This window comes from Ahaetulla prasina, chromosome 2 (assembly GCF_028640845.1).
Source record: "Ahaetulla prasina isolate Xishuangbanna chromosome 2, ASM2864084v1, whole genome shotgun sequence".
NCBI classification, from domain to species: Eukaryota; Metazoa; Chordata; class Lepidosauria; order Squamata; family Colubridae; genus Ahaetulla; species Ahaetulla prasina.
In genome coordinates, this window is record NC_080540.1 from 56792415 (window position 1) to 56808749 (window position 16335).

The window sequence follows — 16335 nt, forward strand, 5'->3', positions numbered from 1 at the left end:
CAAGGTCGCAAAGCCTGTCGGGAAAACGGCGGAAGAGACGGTTCTTTCGCACGGCCTCTTGGAACATGTAGTCCGTTATGAATAACGGCTGTTATCCGGTTTTTTTTTTCGTTTCCACTCCCCCTCCACCCCCGCACTTTCTACTTTGGGCCACTCGGGAAGGGAAAAAAACCGCGCCATAGCCTGTCGCGGAGGCCTCCCTGTTCGTGGGCTCCTCTGCGGATGTGAACAGCCGGGGGGTGGGGGAAGAGAAGCGGTCAGGCGGTTTTCAAGGCCGCCTCTCTTTTGGGGTCCTTCTCCTCTAGGTTGAAAGGCGGCCGCGCGAGCGCGTGGGGGAAGGCGCGCGTGCTTCGCTGGGCTGCAGCCAGGCACCTGCGACGGATTAAGCCGGTCGTTCAGTCAGTGGGTCACTCCCAGCTCGGCCCAGACATGTCCTACTGCAGGCAAGAAGGTACCGGGGACGCGGGAGGAAGGGGCGGTGGTGACGGTCGGGCCGGTTCCTGCGGGCAGCCGAACGGAAGAGAGGAGAGCCGGCAAACGGCTATCTACCGCAGCCGGGCGAAAGGAGCATGGGTGACTTTCTGCCGGTCATTCTCTCTCACTCAACCCATCTCACAGGGTTGTTGTTAACGGGGGAAAAATAGGAGGAGGGAGGAGTATTACAGGTAGTCCTCGACTTATAACGATTCGTTTAGTGACAAAGTTAAAACAGCACTGAGAAAAAGTGACTTGTGACTGTTTTTCCTCTTTCCAGGGTCCCCATGCTCCTGTGATCAAAATTCAGAGGCTTGGCAATTGGTTCACATTTATGACCGTTGCTGTCTCACGAGATCACGCGATCCCCTTTTGCGACCTTCTGACAAGCAAAGTCAACGGGGAAGGCAGATTCACTTAACAGCCGGCTTACAAATTTAACAGCTGTAGTGATTCATTTAACAACTATGGCAAGAAAGATCGTAAAATGGGGCAAAATTCACTTAGCAAATGTCTCACTTAACAATGTTGGCCTCAATTGTGGTTGTAAGTCAAGGACTACCTGTATTGCCTATATTACAGGACTGGATTACTATATTATCGCCTGGACTACTGCAATGCTCTCTACATGGGGCTCCCCTTGAAGGGCACCCGAAGGCTCCAGTTGGTCCAGAATGCAGCTGCGCGGGTGATAACACCACCATATAACACCACTCCTGCGCAAGCTGCACTGGCTGCCTGTGGTCTTCCGGGTGCACTTCAAGGTGCTGGTTACTACCTTCAAAGCGCTCCATGGCTTAGGACCGGGTTACTTACGGAACCGCCTATTGCCACCGTTTGCCTCCCACCGACCCGTGCCACAGAGAGGGACTCCTCAGGGTGCCGTCAGCCAAGCAATGTCGGCTGGCGGCCCCCAGGGGAAGGGCCTTCTCTGTGGGGGCACCCACCCTCTGGAACGAACTTCCCCCAGGACTTCGACAACTTCCTGACCTTTGACCTTCCGCCGCGAGCTGAAGGCGTATCTATTTTTCCGCGCAGGACTGGCATAGAATTTTTAGAATTTTTATTATTGGGTTTTAAATTTTAATTGGGTTTTATCGTTTTAAGTGTATTTTAAATTGGGGCCATATTGAATAAGTTTTTTAATTATTGATTTTATTTGTATTGTATTTACTCGTTGTTTTTTACTTGGCTGTGAACCACCCTGAGTCCTTCCGGAGAAGGGCGGTATAAAAAGTATATTATTATTATTATTATTATTATTATTATTATTATTATTATTATTATTATTATTATTATTATTATTATTATTACGACCACAATTGAGCCCCGGATTTCTGTTGCTGAGGTAAACATTTGTTAAGTTAATTTTGCCCCACTTTACAACCTTTCTTGCCACAGTTGTTAAATTAGTAACACGTTTGTTAACTGAATCTGGATTCCCCATTGACTTTGTTTATCAGGTCATAAAAACTGATCACATGAACATTGCAATCGTCATAAATATTAGTAAGTTGTCACGTGTCTAAATTTTGATCATTGTGGCCATGGGGAGTCTACAATGCTCGTGTGAAAAAACAGTCATAAGTCACATTTTTCAGTGCTGTTGTAACTTTGAACGGTCACTAAATGAACTGTTGTAAGTCTATGTCTACCTGTATATATTATCACCACCTTGAATTGCTCCAGATAGATAAAATGTGGAATAATACAGGTAGTCCTCAACTTATAACAGTTCATTTAGTGACCATTCAAAGTTAAAACGGCACTGAAAAATGTGGCTTATGACCGTTTTTCACAGTTACAACTTTTGCAACATCCCCATGATCACATGATAAAAAATTCAGATGCTTGGCAACTGACTCATATTTATGATGGTTGCAGTGTCTCAAGGTCATGTGATCACCTTTTGTGACCTTCTGACAAGCAAAGTCAATGGGGAAACCAGATTCATTTAACAATCATGTTACTAACTTAACAACTGCACTGATTCACTTAACTGTGGTAAGAAAAATCATAAAATAGGGCAAAACTCACTTCACAAATGTCTCACTTAACAACAGAAATTTTGGGCTCAATTGTCGTAAGTCAAGGACTTGTAATAATAATAAACAGTCTACATCCTGCAACGATGCCCTTTAACATCATCAGAGAAAGAACACCTGCCTATCCCAGGTCTTTGGGAAGGACTCTATAGGTGGATAAAACTAACCATTTTGCAGTGGAGCTGGGTTGGTGCAGTGATTAGAATTCAGTACTGCAGGCTACTTCTGCTGACTACCAGTTGCCTCCAATTTGGCAGTTCAAATCTCACCAAGCTCAAGGTTGACTCAGCCTTCCATCCTTCTGAGGTGGGTAAAATGAGGACCCAGATTGTTGGGGGCAATATGCTGACTCTGTAAACCGTTTAGAGAGGACTGTAAAGCACTTTGAAATGGTATATACCTGTAAGTCTATTGCTATTCCAGTCTGCATGGCTGATCAGCAGTCAGCAGATAATATCAACTTTCTGGTCAGAAGAAATGAATGAATGTAGGTGCTTCATTAGGACCTCTCTGCAAACAGCAAGACTGAGAAGTTGGATCTGAATCATCGTCTAGAAATCTTCTGGCTCTGCAGGTCCTGGCATTGTCTTCCTGCCTCCTTTTGGTGGTGGCACCATCTATTTTCCAGGGAGATGTTTTTTTCCTCCACCAACCCTAGCGTGTGTGTGAGAGAGATGGCTTTCACAATCTGCAATTTACCTGTAACCAACAAAAACTAAATGACAATTAGGAAATAAATTCTGTAGTGCAATGTCCTGCCTCAGGATGTGTGACTAGGGAAATTGGCAACAACACACATCCTCTGAGGTATATCATTCTCACAAACTATAAAGATAATTCTTGAGTACAACCTCCTATTTAGCAACTGTTCAAGTCCCTTGTTGGGACTCTGACTTCTTCCCACTGAAATGCCTGCGCAATGGCAACTGAGGCTGCTGGAATTGCTGTCATTAAGTGATGTGGTCATTTAATACCACTTTTGATTGCATTGCTTAGTGACAGCAATCCCAATCCCAAAGTGCTGTTATAACCTGAGGACTACTTATAAACATGGTCTTTATTAAGAAAAAATAAGAAAGAACATAAAAGTTCATTTTAGCTTGTCATATTATTTATTTCCTTATCATATTTATATAGTCATGTAAGGTACTTGATGGCAAAAGAGATAACGTAGAATTATTCAACTAAAGGGTGAAATTTAAAAAGGTTTTCCAATAGAACCTTACATAAGAAAGGATACTAAGTCCTGGGCATACTTGACTCAGATCCCAGTCTGGTAGGAAGTGGTACCATCTTACATAAAGGCTGAGTGTATATACTGACAATTATCTGCCAAAGTAAACATATGTAGGAAAGAAAATTAAACTTAGCATGATTCTTTGCCAACTTTCTCTTTTTTTCTCTGGAGAGTAAACTAAATTAATAATATAATCAATAAACTAAACTGGAGTACATGTTAATCTGAGCCAGAATTATTATCTGACATTACATTTAATGTCAAGATATACATGGCTTACCTTGAATGGCCCAATGTCATCTGCTGATGAACTTGTTTAGAAGGTAATGATAAATCAGACATTTATCTACTCTTCTAATATTGTATATGCTTCCCCCCCTCCCCCCTAATTTTTAGGAAAGGACAGAATTATATTTGTGACCAAAGAAGACCATGAAACTCCAAGCAATGCTGAATTGGTGGCCGATGATCCCAATGATCCTTATGAAGATCATGGTTAGTGGAATGTAAATAATGTGTTTTGTGTCTTATTGAATAATGTTGAGATTTACACTTGACTGCATTGCTTAGTGATGAGGACCCAGATTGTTGGGGGGCAATAAGTTGACTTTGTAAATATACAAATAGAATGAGACTATTGCCTTACACACTGTAAGCTGCCCTGAGTCTTCGGAGAAGGGCGGGATATAAATGTAAAAAAAATAAAAAAAAATGATAATCCAGGCAGGCCTGGTTGTGTATGAGTGGACACAGTGAGATCAAACAGAAAGGGTGCTGGGTACATGCATGCATGTGTGCAGTCACAGGGAAGCCAAGGAAAAGGTTTAATTTAGTTTATTGTCATTGCACCTTGTACAACGAAATTAAATGCCATCTTCAGTGTACATTATAACTATAAAAATAGAACACAAACACACATCCTTCACATTCTATACAATTGATATTGCATTAATATTGCACTATACAGTTGAATTCAATATGGTTACTGCCCTGGGATAGAAACTGTTTTTCAGCCTATTTGTCCTTGTTTTTATTATCCTGTACCATCTGCCAGATGATAATAGTTCAAAAAAAAAGGGGGGGGGATGCCCAGGATGAGATGGATCTTTAAGAATGTTTTGAACTGTCTTAAGGCAGCGGAAGCTATAAAGCTCTTCCAAAGAGGGGAGATGGCAACCAATGATCCTCTGAGCAATGACGTTGACCCTCTGGAGTGCTGTCCTATCTGCCACTGTGCAGTTGGCAAACCATACACAGGTGCAGTAAGTTAAAATGCTCTCTATGGTGCAGCGGTAGGTCACCAGCAGTTTTTCATTCAGCTGTTGTTTCCTGAGAAGTCTCAGGTAGTATAATCTCTGCTGGGCCCTTTTGACCAGTGCATGCCCCAGATCCTCTTTTAAGCTAATACCCAGAAACTTAAAAGTGGCCAGTTGCTCCACTCAGTCGCCATTGATAAGCAAGGGCTGATCTGTTCCTTCTGTAAACCACTATAAGCTCCTTGGTCTTATTGATGTTAAGGACCAAATTATTGTCTCCACACCATGAAAGCAACCAGTCCACCTCATTCTCCCCCCACCCCATAAGTCCCACCACTGTTGTATCATCTGCAAATTTAGTATTACTAGCGTGAGTGGAAATGCAGCCATGCACATAAAGAGTATAGAATAAGGGACTCAACATGCAACCCTGTGGTGTACCACTGTTAAGAATAAGGGCTGAAGAGATATGATTACCTAATCTGACCCTCTGAGAGCAGCCAGACAGGAAATCCATAATCCATTAGGGAACATGATATACGTGTGTGATCACAAGGAGGCCAGGGAAAGAGCACAGTCCATGTGATCATAGGTGTCATTGCAGGGAGGACAAACAAAGTGTGTAGTGTGTGTGAGCGATCACAAGGAGGCCAAGGAAAAAAGATGTGGGAATTTGTGCGAAGGAAAGAGGGTGCACAAAGAAAGGCCTGTAGAAACGACACTTATCCATTGATTTGGCTTGGAAAAGTCAGCAAGAAAGGGCACAAATGATTATGTGACTGCAGGATGCTGCATCTAGTCATAAGTGGGATCTGAATTATGTTCAGGCATCTGAATTATGTTCATGTGACCATTGGTACTGTTATAGCTGAAACTTCAAATACCAGTAGTAAGTCCCTGTGTTTAGTGCTGTTGTCATTTCAAATGGCCACTGAACGGATGTTATAACTCAAAGACTACATGTATTGCACATCTCTATTATGTAAAAAATAGGCAATCATTTAAATCACCTTTGAAACTAAGACATAATCTAAATAACACTTCTTGGCTATACAGAGTAATCCATTTGGTATTTTTAACTCTTCCATGTTCAATATGAATATATGCAAATGTGGATGATACTGTTTTTCTTATGTTTTCTTAAGAAAGCATAATTTGCAATAAAATGACTTGTAGCCTATTGAGGTATAACAGTAGCCTATGTTTCAAATTCATGAGAATAAGTTTTCACTTGCATACCCTTGTGTGCTAAGTCTATTACTCTTTGTTCCAATTTATTCACATTTTATTCAAAAAGGGAATTCTGATTGTGGATGAATCTAGAGGTATGAAATACATCTCATCCTCATTAACCTGGAATAAGATAGAAGTAGGCACATAATGTATGGAGAATATTCATTATGGTAAAGTTGGAGAGCCTCTGTTTAGCAGTATTAAAGAAAAACATGCAGATTGTCATTTTGCATTTTCAAAGGAAAACAAAACAAAAACAGACTGTTTTATCAATTAAGTGAGAAATATACTTAGTGTTTTTTTAATTAGGTATATTTAACATGTGCTCCTATATGCTTGGCATATTTCCTACAATCAAATTTGCAAATGTCATTTTTGAATTGAATCATTCAGAATCGGTTGGCACACAAGTAATTTTATTTCAAAATGTTAGTGAGAAATCTGTATTTCAGTCTTATCTCTAGAGGGCAGTATTTGCTCACTCTGATAGTTCAAACATAGCTATGTATGTTGTTGGTTCTAGATAAGATCCTGTTTGAGCCTTATTTCCCCAGCATATACCTCAGTCACGGGTATGTGGCTGGTAATGGACACCATTAATTTTATGTATTGTCCGGAGCAAAGCAGTTTATATATTAAACTTGTAAATTGGTATAATGAAAGGTGTACGTTATTGAAAAGGATTATATGACATTCTTTGCTTTTGTAAATAGAATCAAGCCCCCGGATTAAATCAGATATTCCAAACTTTAAAAGCCTAGAAAGTATTTCATGGAAAAGCACTGGATTCACTTGAATTAATACTGAACACCAGCTTTTCCATGACTATATCTCAGAAGCTATGTCTGTTTTAGTAGCTTTGAGTTTTACAAAAGTACAAAAATAAAAACCTGATTTCTCCTGGATGGTTTCTCCTGTCCAGTCATGTCTTACTCTAGGGGGCGGTAGTCATCTCTCGTTTCTTAGCAGAGAGAGAAAGCCATAGTTGTCCAAATACACTTCCATGGTCATGTGGCCATGACTGTATGTGGAAGCGCACGGAATGCTATTACCTTCCCACTGAAGTGATACTACTTTATCTACATGCACTACTTTGCATGTTTCAAACTGCTAGATGGGCAGAAGCTGGGGCAAGTAACAGGAGCTTATCGCAGTGCACAGTGCTCAGGACTTGAATCTGGGCTATCAGCTTTCCACCTGACAAGCTCAGTGTCTTTAGCCTGAAAACAGCCTAAAAGCAGTACAAAAGCAGGTAAGAAAACAAGTTAAAAGTCTGGAGAAGAGAAGGGATTTCACAAGCCATCTCTTAGATAGCCCTCTTAAAAAACCTCCAGTGATAGTTTGAAGCAATACAAGTAGTCCTTCCTTAATGACTCCTATGCCTTTTGGGGGACATGGCTAATCTATGTTTTATAAAAACAATATTAGGATAGTGAAAAAAAGTCCTTTTTTCTGATGCTTCTAGGAATAACCAGGCATTTATAATGCATTTAATCCAACTCATGCTTAGCACCTCGGCAGACATAAGGAGAGGTTGTAAGAGAGATGAGCAAAACATTTTGAGCCCAAAGATATGCGCCAGAAGTTTCATTTTGAGGTTGAAACAAAGCAGTCTGTTTTATTTTGGTCTTGAACAAAGATTTGGTTAATTGTGTTTTGAGAGTTTTGCAGCTAAAAAAACAAACGTAAAATGGGATATTCCACTGTCTCAGGATTGAAATAAAGCATAGTTATGTTCCAAGAATTTTGCTTTAACGTGAGAACAAAACACTTCAAATTTTGTTTTGACAGAAGACAGTGGAATCTCTCAGACAGACAATATTTAAAGTGGGACTGTTTTGTTTGGAACTCTTAATAAAATACATTTCCTATTTTGTGCATGTGTAAGCCGTGGCACATTTTGGATCAGAATATAAAACTTTTCAATAATTGTTTTTATTATACCACTCAATTTTATTTCCTGTGTTTGTAAACTTGTTTAATGCTTTTATTATTCTTCCGTTTCATTATTCCTCATCCTGAGCTCCATTTCTGATTCATTAATGATCAAAATATCGTCAGATGAAACTATGTTTAAGTGCTGCCTACTAAATGAGGTTATTGCAAGGGCTGCTACATCAGGAAGATATATCAAAATGATATAAGATATTAGGGAAGATGTTTAGTCAGAAACGTAATTTCAGTTATATAATTGGAAACAGCCATTCTTAGAGCATGCTAGCCAATATACTTCATAGTAAGACACTGAAAATGACTTTCAGCCTTGACGTGATTGAAGTTAACCTTGCACCCTTCTTGAGATGAAAAGAAATCGCTAGTCCCTTTTCCCCAGCTCTTAGACCTTAAGTGCCATCTGTATACTACAGCCAAAGAATGTGCAGAAATCCATCTTTCAGCTTTTCTAATTTCAGACAGGCTGCGTTGCTGGCCAGGAGCCAGGACTGAGCATTTAGAATGGATAGAAATGATTTCTGCTTTGTGACTCCTGCCACAGCTTCTAAAGGTTTGAAGCAAAATTGCTTATTGGCCACGTCACGTATAAACACAAAGAATGAATGAAACTTCCCTCCCCACCCTTCTATTTGCCTTAATGAAAAGAGGGTCTGTCCAGAGGAAAACCAACATGAAAAGCTGAATGCATTTTTTTAAAAGAAGCAATTCCTTGTTTCCAAGTAGAAGTGCCAATTAACTTTATAGAAGTGGAAACCAAATTAATCCTATAAATCTACTTGCAGCTGGTTGTCACAAGTGACTGTAAGAACCAATTTTCAGCTTTTCTGGGGCATCATTACTCTTATGAACCATCTGGGATTTTTCCCCCTATGGAGTTAGTACATTAGAGAATCACAAAGATTTTATGTTTGTTACTATTTGACTTTTTGCAATGGTAGCTGAGGAATTTTTTGGTTTGTATTCTATGAAAAACTAACTTTACATACCAATGTGCAGCTCACTCAACAAGCCAAAACTAGTGATCATTTTTCCTGTAGTTGTGATGTCTCTCTTCAATGGCCATAGTTATAAAATATGCCAATTAAAAAAAATCTCTGCAAAAATTAGAGATCAGGAAAAATGGGCTGAATGTTCATGTAAGTTTTATTTTTATCGTATAAGAACAAACTAAGTTAAAACTTTAAAAACGAACTACAAAAATGAAACTGCTTACTGAAAGAAATATTTTTCCTTGGAATATGTTAATATGTGAATATTACTTGGAAAATGTTACCATTACCTTCACATAATCTTAATATTTAATATAGAAAATTGTTTATTTAAGTTAACAGAAAGTTGAAAGTACAATGAAAACAACAGAAAAAGAAATAAAGGAGCAAAAAGAAAAGGAATTTACAAGCTGTATAAAATTGAATAACGTTTTTGAAGTAAAGTTAGTACTGCAAATAAAAGTATCCTTGTGTATAGCACTTCAAAATCATTATTAAAATCAAATGTGAATTCAATAGTTAGCAAATGTAACCAGCATAAACCAGTTTTAGTGAATTATTAATAATATCTAATCTGAGATAGTACCTTTTTGGTAACAAATTAGATAAGATCTAATAATTTAAATCTTTATATTAAGACCCTCCAATTCTTTTGCAAGCATAGACATAAGCATGATGGTATATTGGTAGAAATCTGTGGCTCCATCATACTGAATCCTTTAAAATATGTGTGTCACAAGAATTATGGGAATTCTTTTGTACCCAAACAAAAGAATGGATAACAAAACTGCAAAAAATGCTTTTTGCATATCATGTGCAAAGATCTGTCTGCCATTCTGCATATGCATAAAGTACACAAAAAGCTTGCCAATAACAGTTACACTAAACAAATAATGAGGTTTGGTTTATATTTTTCAAGCACTGTATTTAAAAAAAGGATAATAAGGACCACCTGTATATTTCTGTAGTTTGTTTGTGATATATTGGCAATCTGGGAGGAAAAACGAACCAACTCCAGGTTATATACCATGTTTCCCCAAAAATAAGACCCTGTCTTATATTTTTTGAACCCTGAAATAAGCACTTGCCCTTATTGGGAGGTCTTATTATTTTGGGGCACGTGGAGCAAGATGGGGCTCCTCTTGCCGTCTTATCTCATTTCCAGCTCTGTATTAAATATTTTCGGGGAGGGCTTATTTTAGCGCATGCGCTCAAAAGCCCAATTGGACTTATTATCAGGGGATGTCTTATTTTTGGGAAAACAGGGTAGTTTCCCTACATAATGAACCAGTTTTTTTTCTATTTTGCCATTAAACCAAGATAGTGTCTGCACCTCCCCTCTAATGCTAAACTGAAGAGTTGTGTTTTCATTCATGCTCCCGTTCCCTTTTTTGGCACTGCCACAAGGAGGAAACAAAAAGATTTTGCTTTCCTTATGTCTGTACCTGAGCATAATGATGATGATGATGTATGACATCATGTATTGTTATTTTGAAAATAAACCAATTTCCAATGATGGTTTACAATGCTAGCTGTATATTATATATATTATTAATCTCCCAAAGGTGCTTTTCTAAAAGGCAAATGGACTTTCCGTTCTTTGAAAATGTTTTGCTTCTCATCCAAGAAGCTTCTTCAGTTCTGACAGAATGGAAGGATTTATATTATTTGCAGTCATCTGGTTGTTAGTACTTTGAGGGTTCTTAGCTCTCTGAGAGTCTTGAGCCACTTGGGGCTTTATCTCTATCTCCAGAATCACCTGAATCAGAATGGCAAACAGGTGTGAAATCTTCTTGGGACTAGCAGTCCCAAAAAGGTTCCACACCTGTTAAATCTTTCTCTTCCCCTCCAATAAGTTAGAACTGAAGAAACTTATTTGATGAGAGTCAATGTTTTCAAGGAAAAAGGAAAAGAAAAGCACCTTTGGGACAACTATGACCTGGAAGATTGAAAATCTATATAGATATATTATTAACCACTTCCAGATTCAAATAAACAATCAGGATGGACTTTTATTAAACAATGTTTTTACATAACCAATGTAACAAAATGGATAATTGAGGGAAAAAAAACTTCCAATATCTTCTTTGCAGCATAGAGATTGCCAAGGGATGTGAGGCAATAAAAGGTCTGAGTTATGCATAAGATGCAGAACTATTTTTTTAAAAAAAAGTTTTTTTTATTTTTTAACAAAGAATAAACATAAAAATCTCATCAAGTCAATTACAATGTGCTGATGGGACATTTACATATGTTCTTGTGCAATCTCAAGATAAACATCTCTTTCATACATCTATCTTATATCATCTAGATCTCTTATTCGGTCTGTGTCTTTAACGTATCTTTCCTTCTAGCCAATAATAAAATAATTCCCATATTTTATAATATTGCTTATTTTCTTGAACTCTCATTTCAAATGTCAATTTACTCATCTCTGCACATTCCATCATCTTCCTAGTAATTTCGTCTTGCAAGGGTAATTTCTCATTTTTTTAGCAAACACAATCCTGGCTGCTGTAATAATATTCACAATCAAATATTTAACATCTCTAGTATATATTTCAGGTAAAATTCCCAGCAAAAACACTTCAGGTTTAAAGTCAATATGTTCTTTAATCATTTTCTCCAACCACGTGTGTATTTTAGTCCAATATCTTTTCGCTTCGACACATGTCCACCACATGTGGTAATATGATCCAGGTATCTGATGACACTTCCAACATTTTTCGGATTTGTCCTTAGACATTCTAGCAATTCTTGTCGGGGGTAAATGCCACCTGTAAAACATCTTGTACAAATTCTCTTTGTATGCTGTAGACATTGTCATTTTATAATTATACATCCAAAGTTTCTGCCATGCCTCTAAGTCTATCCCACAACCAAAATTCTTCCCCCAAGCAATCATTGTCTCTTTTACTTGTTCTTCCTCCAGTTTAATCTCTAATAAGTATCCATACAGCTTCCTAATCAAGTTATCATCTGAACCTGTTAAAATCTTATCAAAACTCGTTATATTGTTATAAAAACCTTCTGTTTTAAAATCTTTTATGTATCTGGATTGTGTTTGTAAATAAGAAAACCAATTCATTTTTATACCTTCTATTTCTAATTCTAGCTTAGTTTTTAACTCACTCTTTTCATTCAACAATTCCTTATACCTAGCATTTTTTTCCTTTCTAAATGTTATTGGATATGAGAATGCCTCAATAGGTGATACCCAAATTGGGATTTTTAAAAAGTAACTTTTCTTTATCTTCTCCCAGTTTGACAACAACACTTCTCTGATTAAATGTCTTCTAAAGTATCCCTGTTTTTTAGCTTGTCCATACCATAAGAAAGCATGCCATTCCAACAACAGAACTATTATTTTTATGTTACATCCAAATCAGCACAGGAAACAGGTTTGCATAAAAGTTGTGTAAAAATGAAATGTGCAAACATTTCTATGAATTACACGTAATGTCATCAGTTTCTTTTCTCCTTTAGGATCTGTTATGTACATAATAGGATAGCGACTTTTGATACTAATAAAATGATCTAGGAAATCCAAATTATCTTTTTTTCCCTCTCTCTTTTTGACACTCCAATTGTCTTTCTTTTAGTTTTCATGTATCTTATAGGAAGTGTTTCTCTGTTTACAGCTGTTTATTGCACATTAAATCACAATCTTTATCAAGATTTAAAATCATTCCTGTCCAGTTCCATCCATGTTCATGTCAGACGGGCAACAGCAGTTTTTAGTGGCCTGCATCTAGTGATTTTAGTGAGATAGAGGAAAGTTGACTTTTGAAAACTGATAACCTGTATATTTGGAGTGCTTACAAAAAACCTGAACAATCAGGGGAAATTTTCTGTAAGTTCTCATTTGTAAAACACAACACTATTCTTGCTGCCTTGAACAAAAGCCTTTTTTATTGGCTTAATATTTTCCATTCTAAATTTGACTTTTTCTTTTCTTTTTTTGCTATAAACTTTAAAAACAAAATTGCTCTTATGTTTTACTATGTCACCACTAAGGTTTTTAGGAAGATCAAAAATATGATAATCACCAAATATGTTGTTACTCCAAAATACAGAATTTATCACTCAAGTTCCTACAGACTATGAAGCTTAATGATTTGGATCACACATGCTCAGTAAAACGTAATTTGTTTGGTTCAGGATATGATAAGCATGTCTGCAGAGTGTAGCAGCTTATAAAAACTGAAATTAATAAACATTTCAAGTCAGCCACTGTAATTAATTTTTGACTTGCCTTATCTGTATTGACTAAACTTTGACTCTGAATATAGTTAAAGAATCTACGTTGTGCTGTGTGTGAACCCAGCCATTATGTAAGTCCCAATATAAAATAGTTTTGTAATTTACTACCTTTTTTCCCTCTTTTCTTAAGGTTTGATATTGCCTAATGGAGATATCAACTGGAATTGCCCATGCCTTGGTGGAATGGCTAGTGGTCCTTGTGGGGAACAATTCAAGTCAGCATTTTCCTGTTTTCATTATAGCAAGGAAGAAATTAAGGGATCAGATTGTGTGGACCAATTTCGTGCAATGCAAGAATGTATGCAGAAATACCCGGATCTTTATCCTCAAGAAAATGATGATGATGATGATGAAGATGGAGAAGATAATCAAAGCAAAGATTTGGAAACTACTCCTTCAGCGGGCAAAGAAAAGGATGGGTCTAGCTAATGAATGAGCATGGAGGCTGTGGTCTCCTTTCCATATTCAGAGACATTTAGACAGGGCAGAAAATCTTCTCTCCTTTCTTTCTTTCCACCCCACTGATCCCTCAAGGAATGCACTTCTGTACACTGTATCATGTGAACTCACTTACTGTGAAGAAGCTTCAGCCCTATGGTTTTAACAAAGAAATGTTGCAGTGGAGTCAGTATAGAAGAAATGTAGACGCCACCAGTGCTTTATCACTTTTCTTCTCCGGTTATGTTCAGTCTATAGGTTGGCTTAAAGAACAGCAATGGTTAATGCTCTTTTAGGAAAGCAAGAATACCGGATCAGCAAAATGTCAGTTAGCTATAGTCAAGATTTTATATGATTAAAATTAATACAGATTTCTCAGAACAACCAGAAAGAGTCAAAAATCTGGGTAAAATTTTCAGTTAGTCAGTTACGTGCTTGATGACACAGGAAATTTGCATATATAACTAATTTCTAATAATAGAAAATTAATGTTAGTTGATTTTCCATTTTAAAATAAATCTTGATCAAGCCTAGCTGTAACTGAGCAGTCAGAGAAAAACATTGGTCACTGTATTCCTTAATGTTCCTAATTGTCCCTGCTTTGAGGGGTTTCCTTTGTTCCCTCTCTCAGCAGGTTGCTGACCCTAATAGGACAATTGCAATGTTACCTGGGGTAACAAACCTCTGCATAGGTATTGTGATTTGACTGTATATTAAAAGTGAATTCCTTTTACGATTACACTAGCCTCTATGTCTTTTGTTAATGCTAATGACTGTTCCCTGTGACAGGCTACATTGATTTGTTCAAATGGGCAAACAGGCAATCCTCACTTAATTACCATTCAGTGACAATTTATAGTTATGACCAGTCTTTAAAATTGAGGCCACGGCATTACCACCCCGTGGTCATATAATCAAAATGTGGGCATTTGGCAACTGGCCCACATTTATGACCAGACTATGCACTTCAACTTTCCCCCCACCCGCTTATCTCTACTTTTCTCCGCCCTTTTGGCCACCCTGTACTTTCCTGTCTGCTCCTACGACCCTCACCCCAAATGATGTTTGTTGTCGTCTTCCCTAGAGAAGGTGACATCTGAGCAAGCCATCCACACTGCTTCCTCGCCTCTTACGATCTCTGTCCCCAGCTCTACCCTGCTGCTTCCTCCCCATCCACATCCGGCATGTTCCCTTCAACAGATGAGGATCTGCTGTGCCCATCCCAGGTCTGCGCCCTCACCCAGCACATGGATCCGAGGCCATCAGGAGGAGAAAGATGGCAAAGGACAGCTAGGGGCAGCAAGGTACAAGGGAGATAGACAAGCGGAGGAAGCTGGATTAGAGGCAAGTACAGCAGTGGCAGAGTTCCATCTTCCAAAGGGAGCTCGTCAGGGCCTGCTCTGCTAGTCCCAGTTGCAGTTGTTAGGCAAGAACCTCAGGCTTCTCCTGCTGGAGACAGTTTGCACAGAGCAGAAGTGTGTGGTCCTTGTCTAATGACCGCAACTGAGACTACTGGAACTGCCATTGTTAAGCAGTATGGTCATGTGATATTCCACCTAACAACCATTTTGCTTCGCAGTGAACAATCCATTCTCAATTAGGATCTTTGAACGAGGACTACCTCAAGCCTTCTCATCTGAGGAGAATTCTGATATCCTGTGATCTGAATTCTGGGACAAAGTGGCTCTGGAATCATCAAGGGAAACCGGTAGATGTTATTTGTGTTAAACCAACCTATCCAATAATTTAGCTTAACCCTAGTTTTCAATGTACATATCCCATATAGCCATGTAAAGTAGATTTTCTTCTACAAAATACTGCAGGAGTGTAATAAACATAAATCTTTGAGATTATATCCTTCCATTCAAGCAAAGGCTTGATCAACTAGATATGAGTGTGGATGGAAAGGAAAGGTGATTTCAACTGATTTTCTTAGGTCTGATGCCCTGCACCTGCCAAAATGTAGGTACTTGAATCTAAGGGACATTTAATAAATGTGAGGTCAACAGAGTTTTCTTTAAAAAAAAATTTGTAGAATCAAATTTGTTCTCTCTTCTTATGGATACCTCTACTGAACCAAATAATCTTTGAACAGAAGCACACAATAATATGCACCCCATCCATCTGCTGACTTCGATTAACTCCTGTTTTTATGTCTTGACGGTCAGAATATATGTGACATATTTTACTTTTTTTAAAACACATACATACATTTTTCATTTACTGAAGTAAAATGCAAGCAACAGTTTGACCCTTTCAGAAAAACTGTCAGGAAAACCTCTTCAGCCTACATATAGTGTCAATGAAACAGCTATCCATGGAGAACAGGTCCTGAGGAATCAGATGGAGTGCATTTGTGAATAGGACTTAACCAGGCCAGGTCAAAAGGAAAACCAGTGGTTGACTATCAGAAGGTGGTGCCACCCCCTTTGTTTAAAGATTTATTA

At 38.2% G+C, this 16335-nt stretch overlaps 1 protein-coding gene across 2 annotated transcripts; it reads left to right on the forward strand.

The window, feature by feature from the left end:
• The first annotated feature begins 80 nt into the window (after positions 1-80).
• On the forward strand, positions 81-14627 carry CHCHD4 (coiled-coil-helix-coiled-coil-helix domain containing 4). 2 transcript variants are annotated; one of them, XM_058172581.1, is made up of 3 exons: positions 81-451; positions 4153-4251; positions 13581-14627. In XM_058172581.1, the coding sequence occupies exons 1-3, from the start codon at positions 430-432 to the stop codon at positions 13877-13879; spliced, it is 420 nt and encodes a 139-aa protein (XP_058028564.1). In that variant the 5' UTR covers positions 81-429; the 3' UTR covers positions 13880-14627. The 2 variants fall into 2 exon arrangements, with proteins under 2 accessions (XP_058028564.1, XP_058028565.1); XM_058172582.1 differs by lacking the exon at positions 81-451 and adding an exon at positions 8657-8748 and having other exon boundaries at positions 4176-4251.
• The last annotated feature ends 1708 nt before the right edge of the window (positions 14628-16335 follow it).

Coding starts and splice junctions, on each gene's coding strand:
- CHCHD4 (XM_058172581.1), top strand. CDS start 430: ATGTCCTACTGCAGGCAAGAAG. Junction 452..4,152: donor GTCCTACTGCAGGCAAGAAG/GTACCGGGGACG, acceptor CCTAATTTTTAG/GAAAGGACAGAATTATATTT. Junction 4,252..13,580: donor TGATCCTTATGAAGATCATG/GTTAGTGGAATG, acceptor TCTTTTCTTAAG/GTTTGATATTGCCTAATGGA.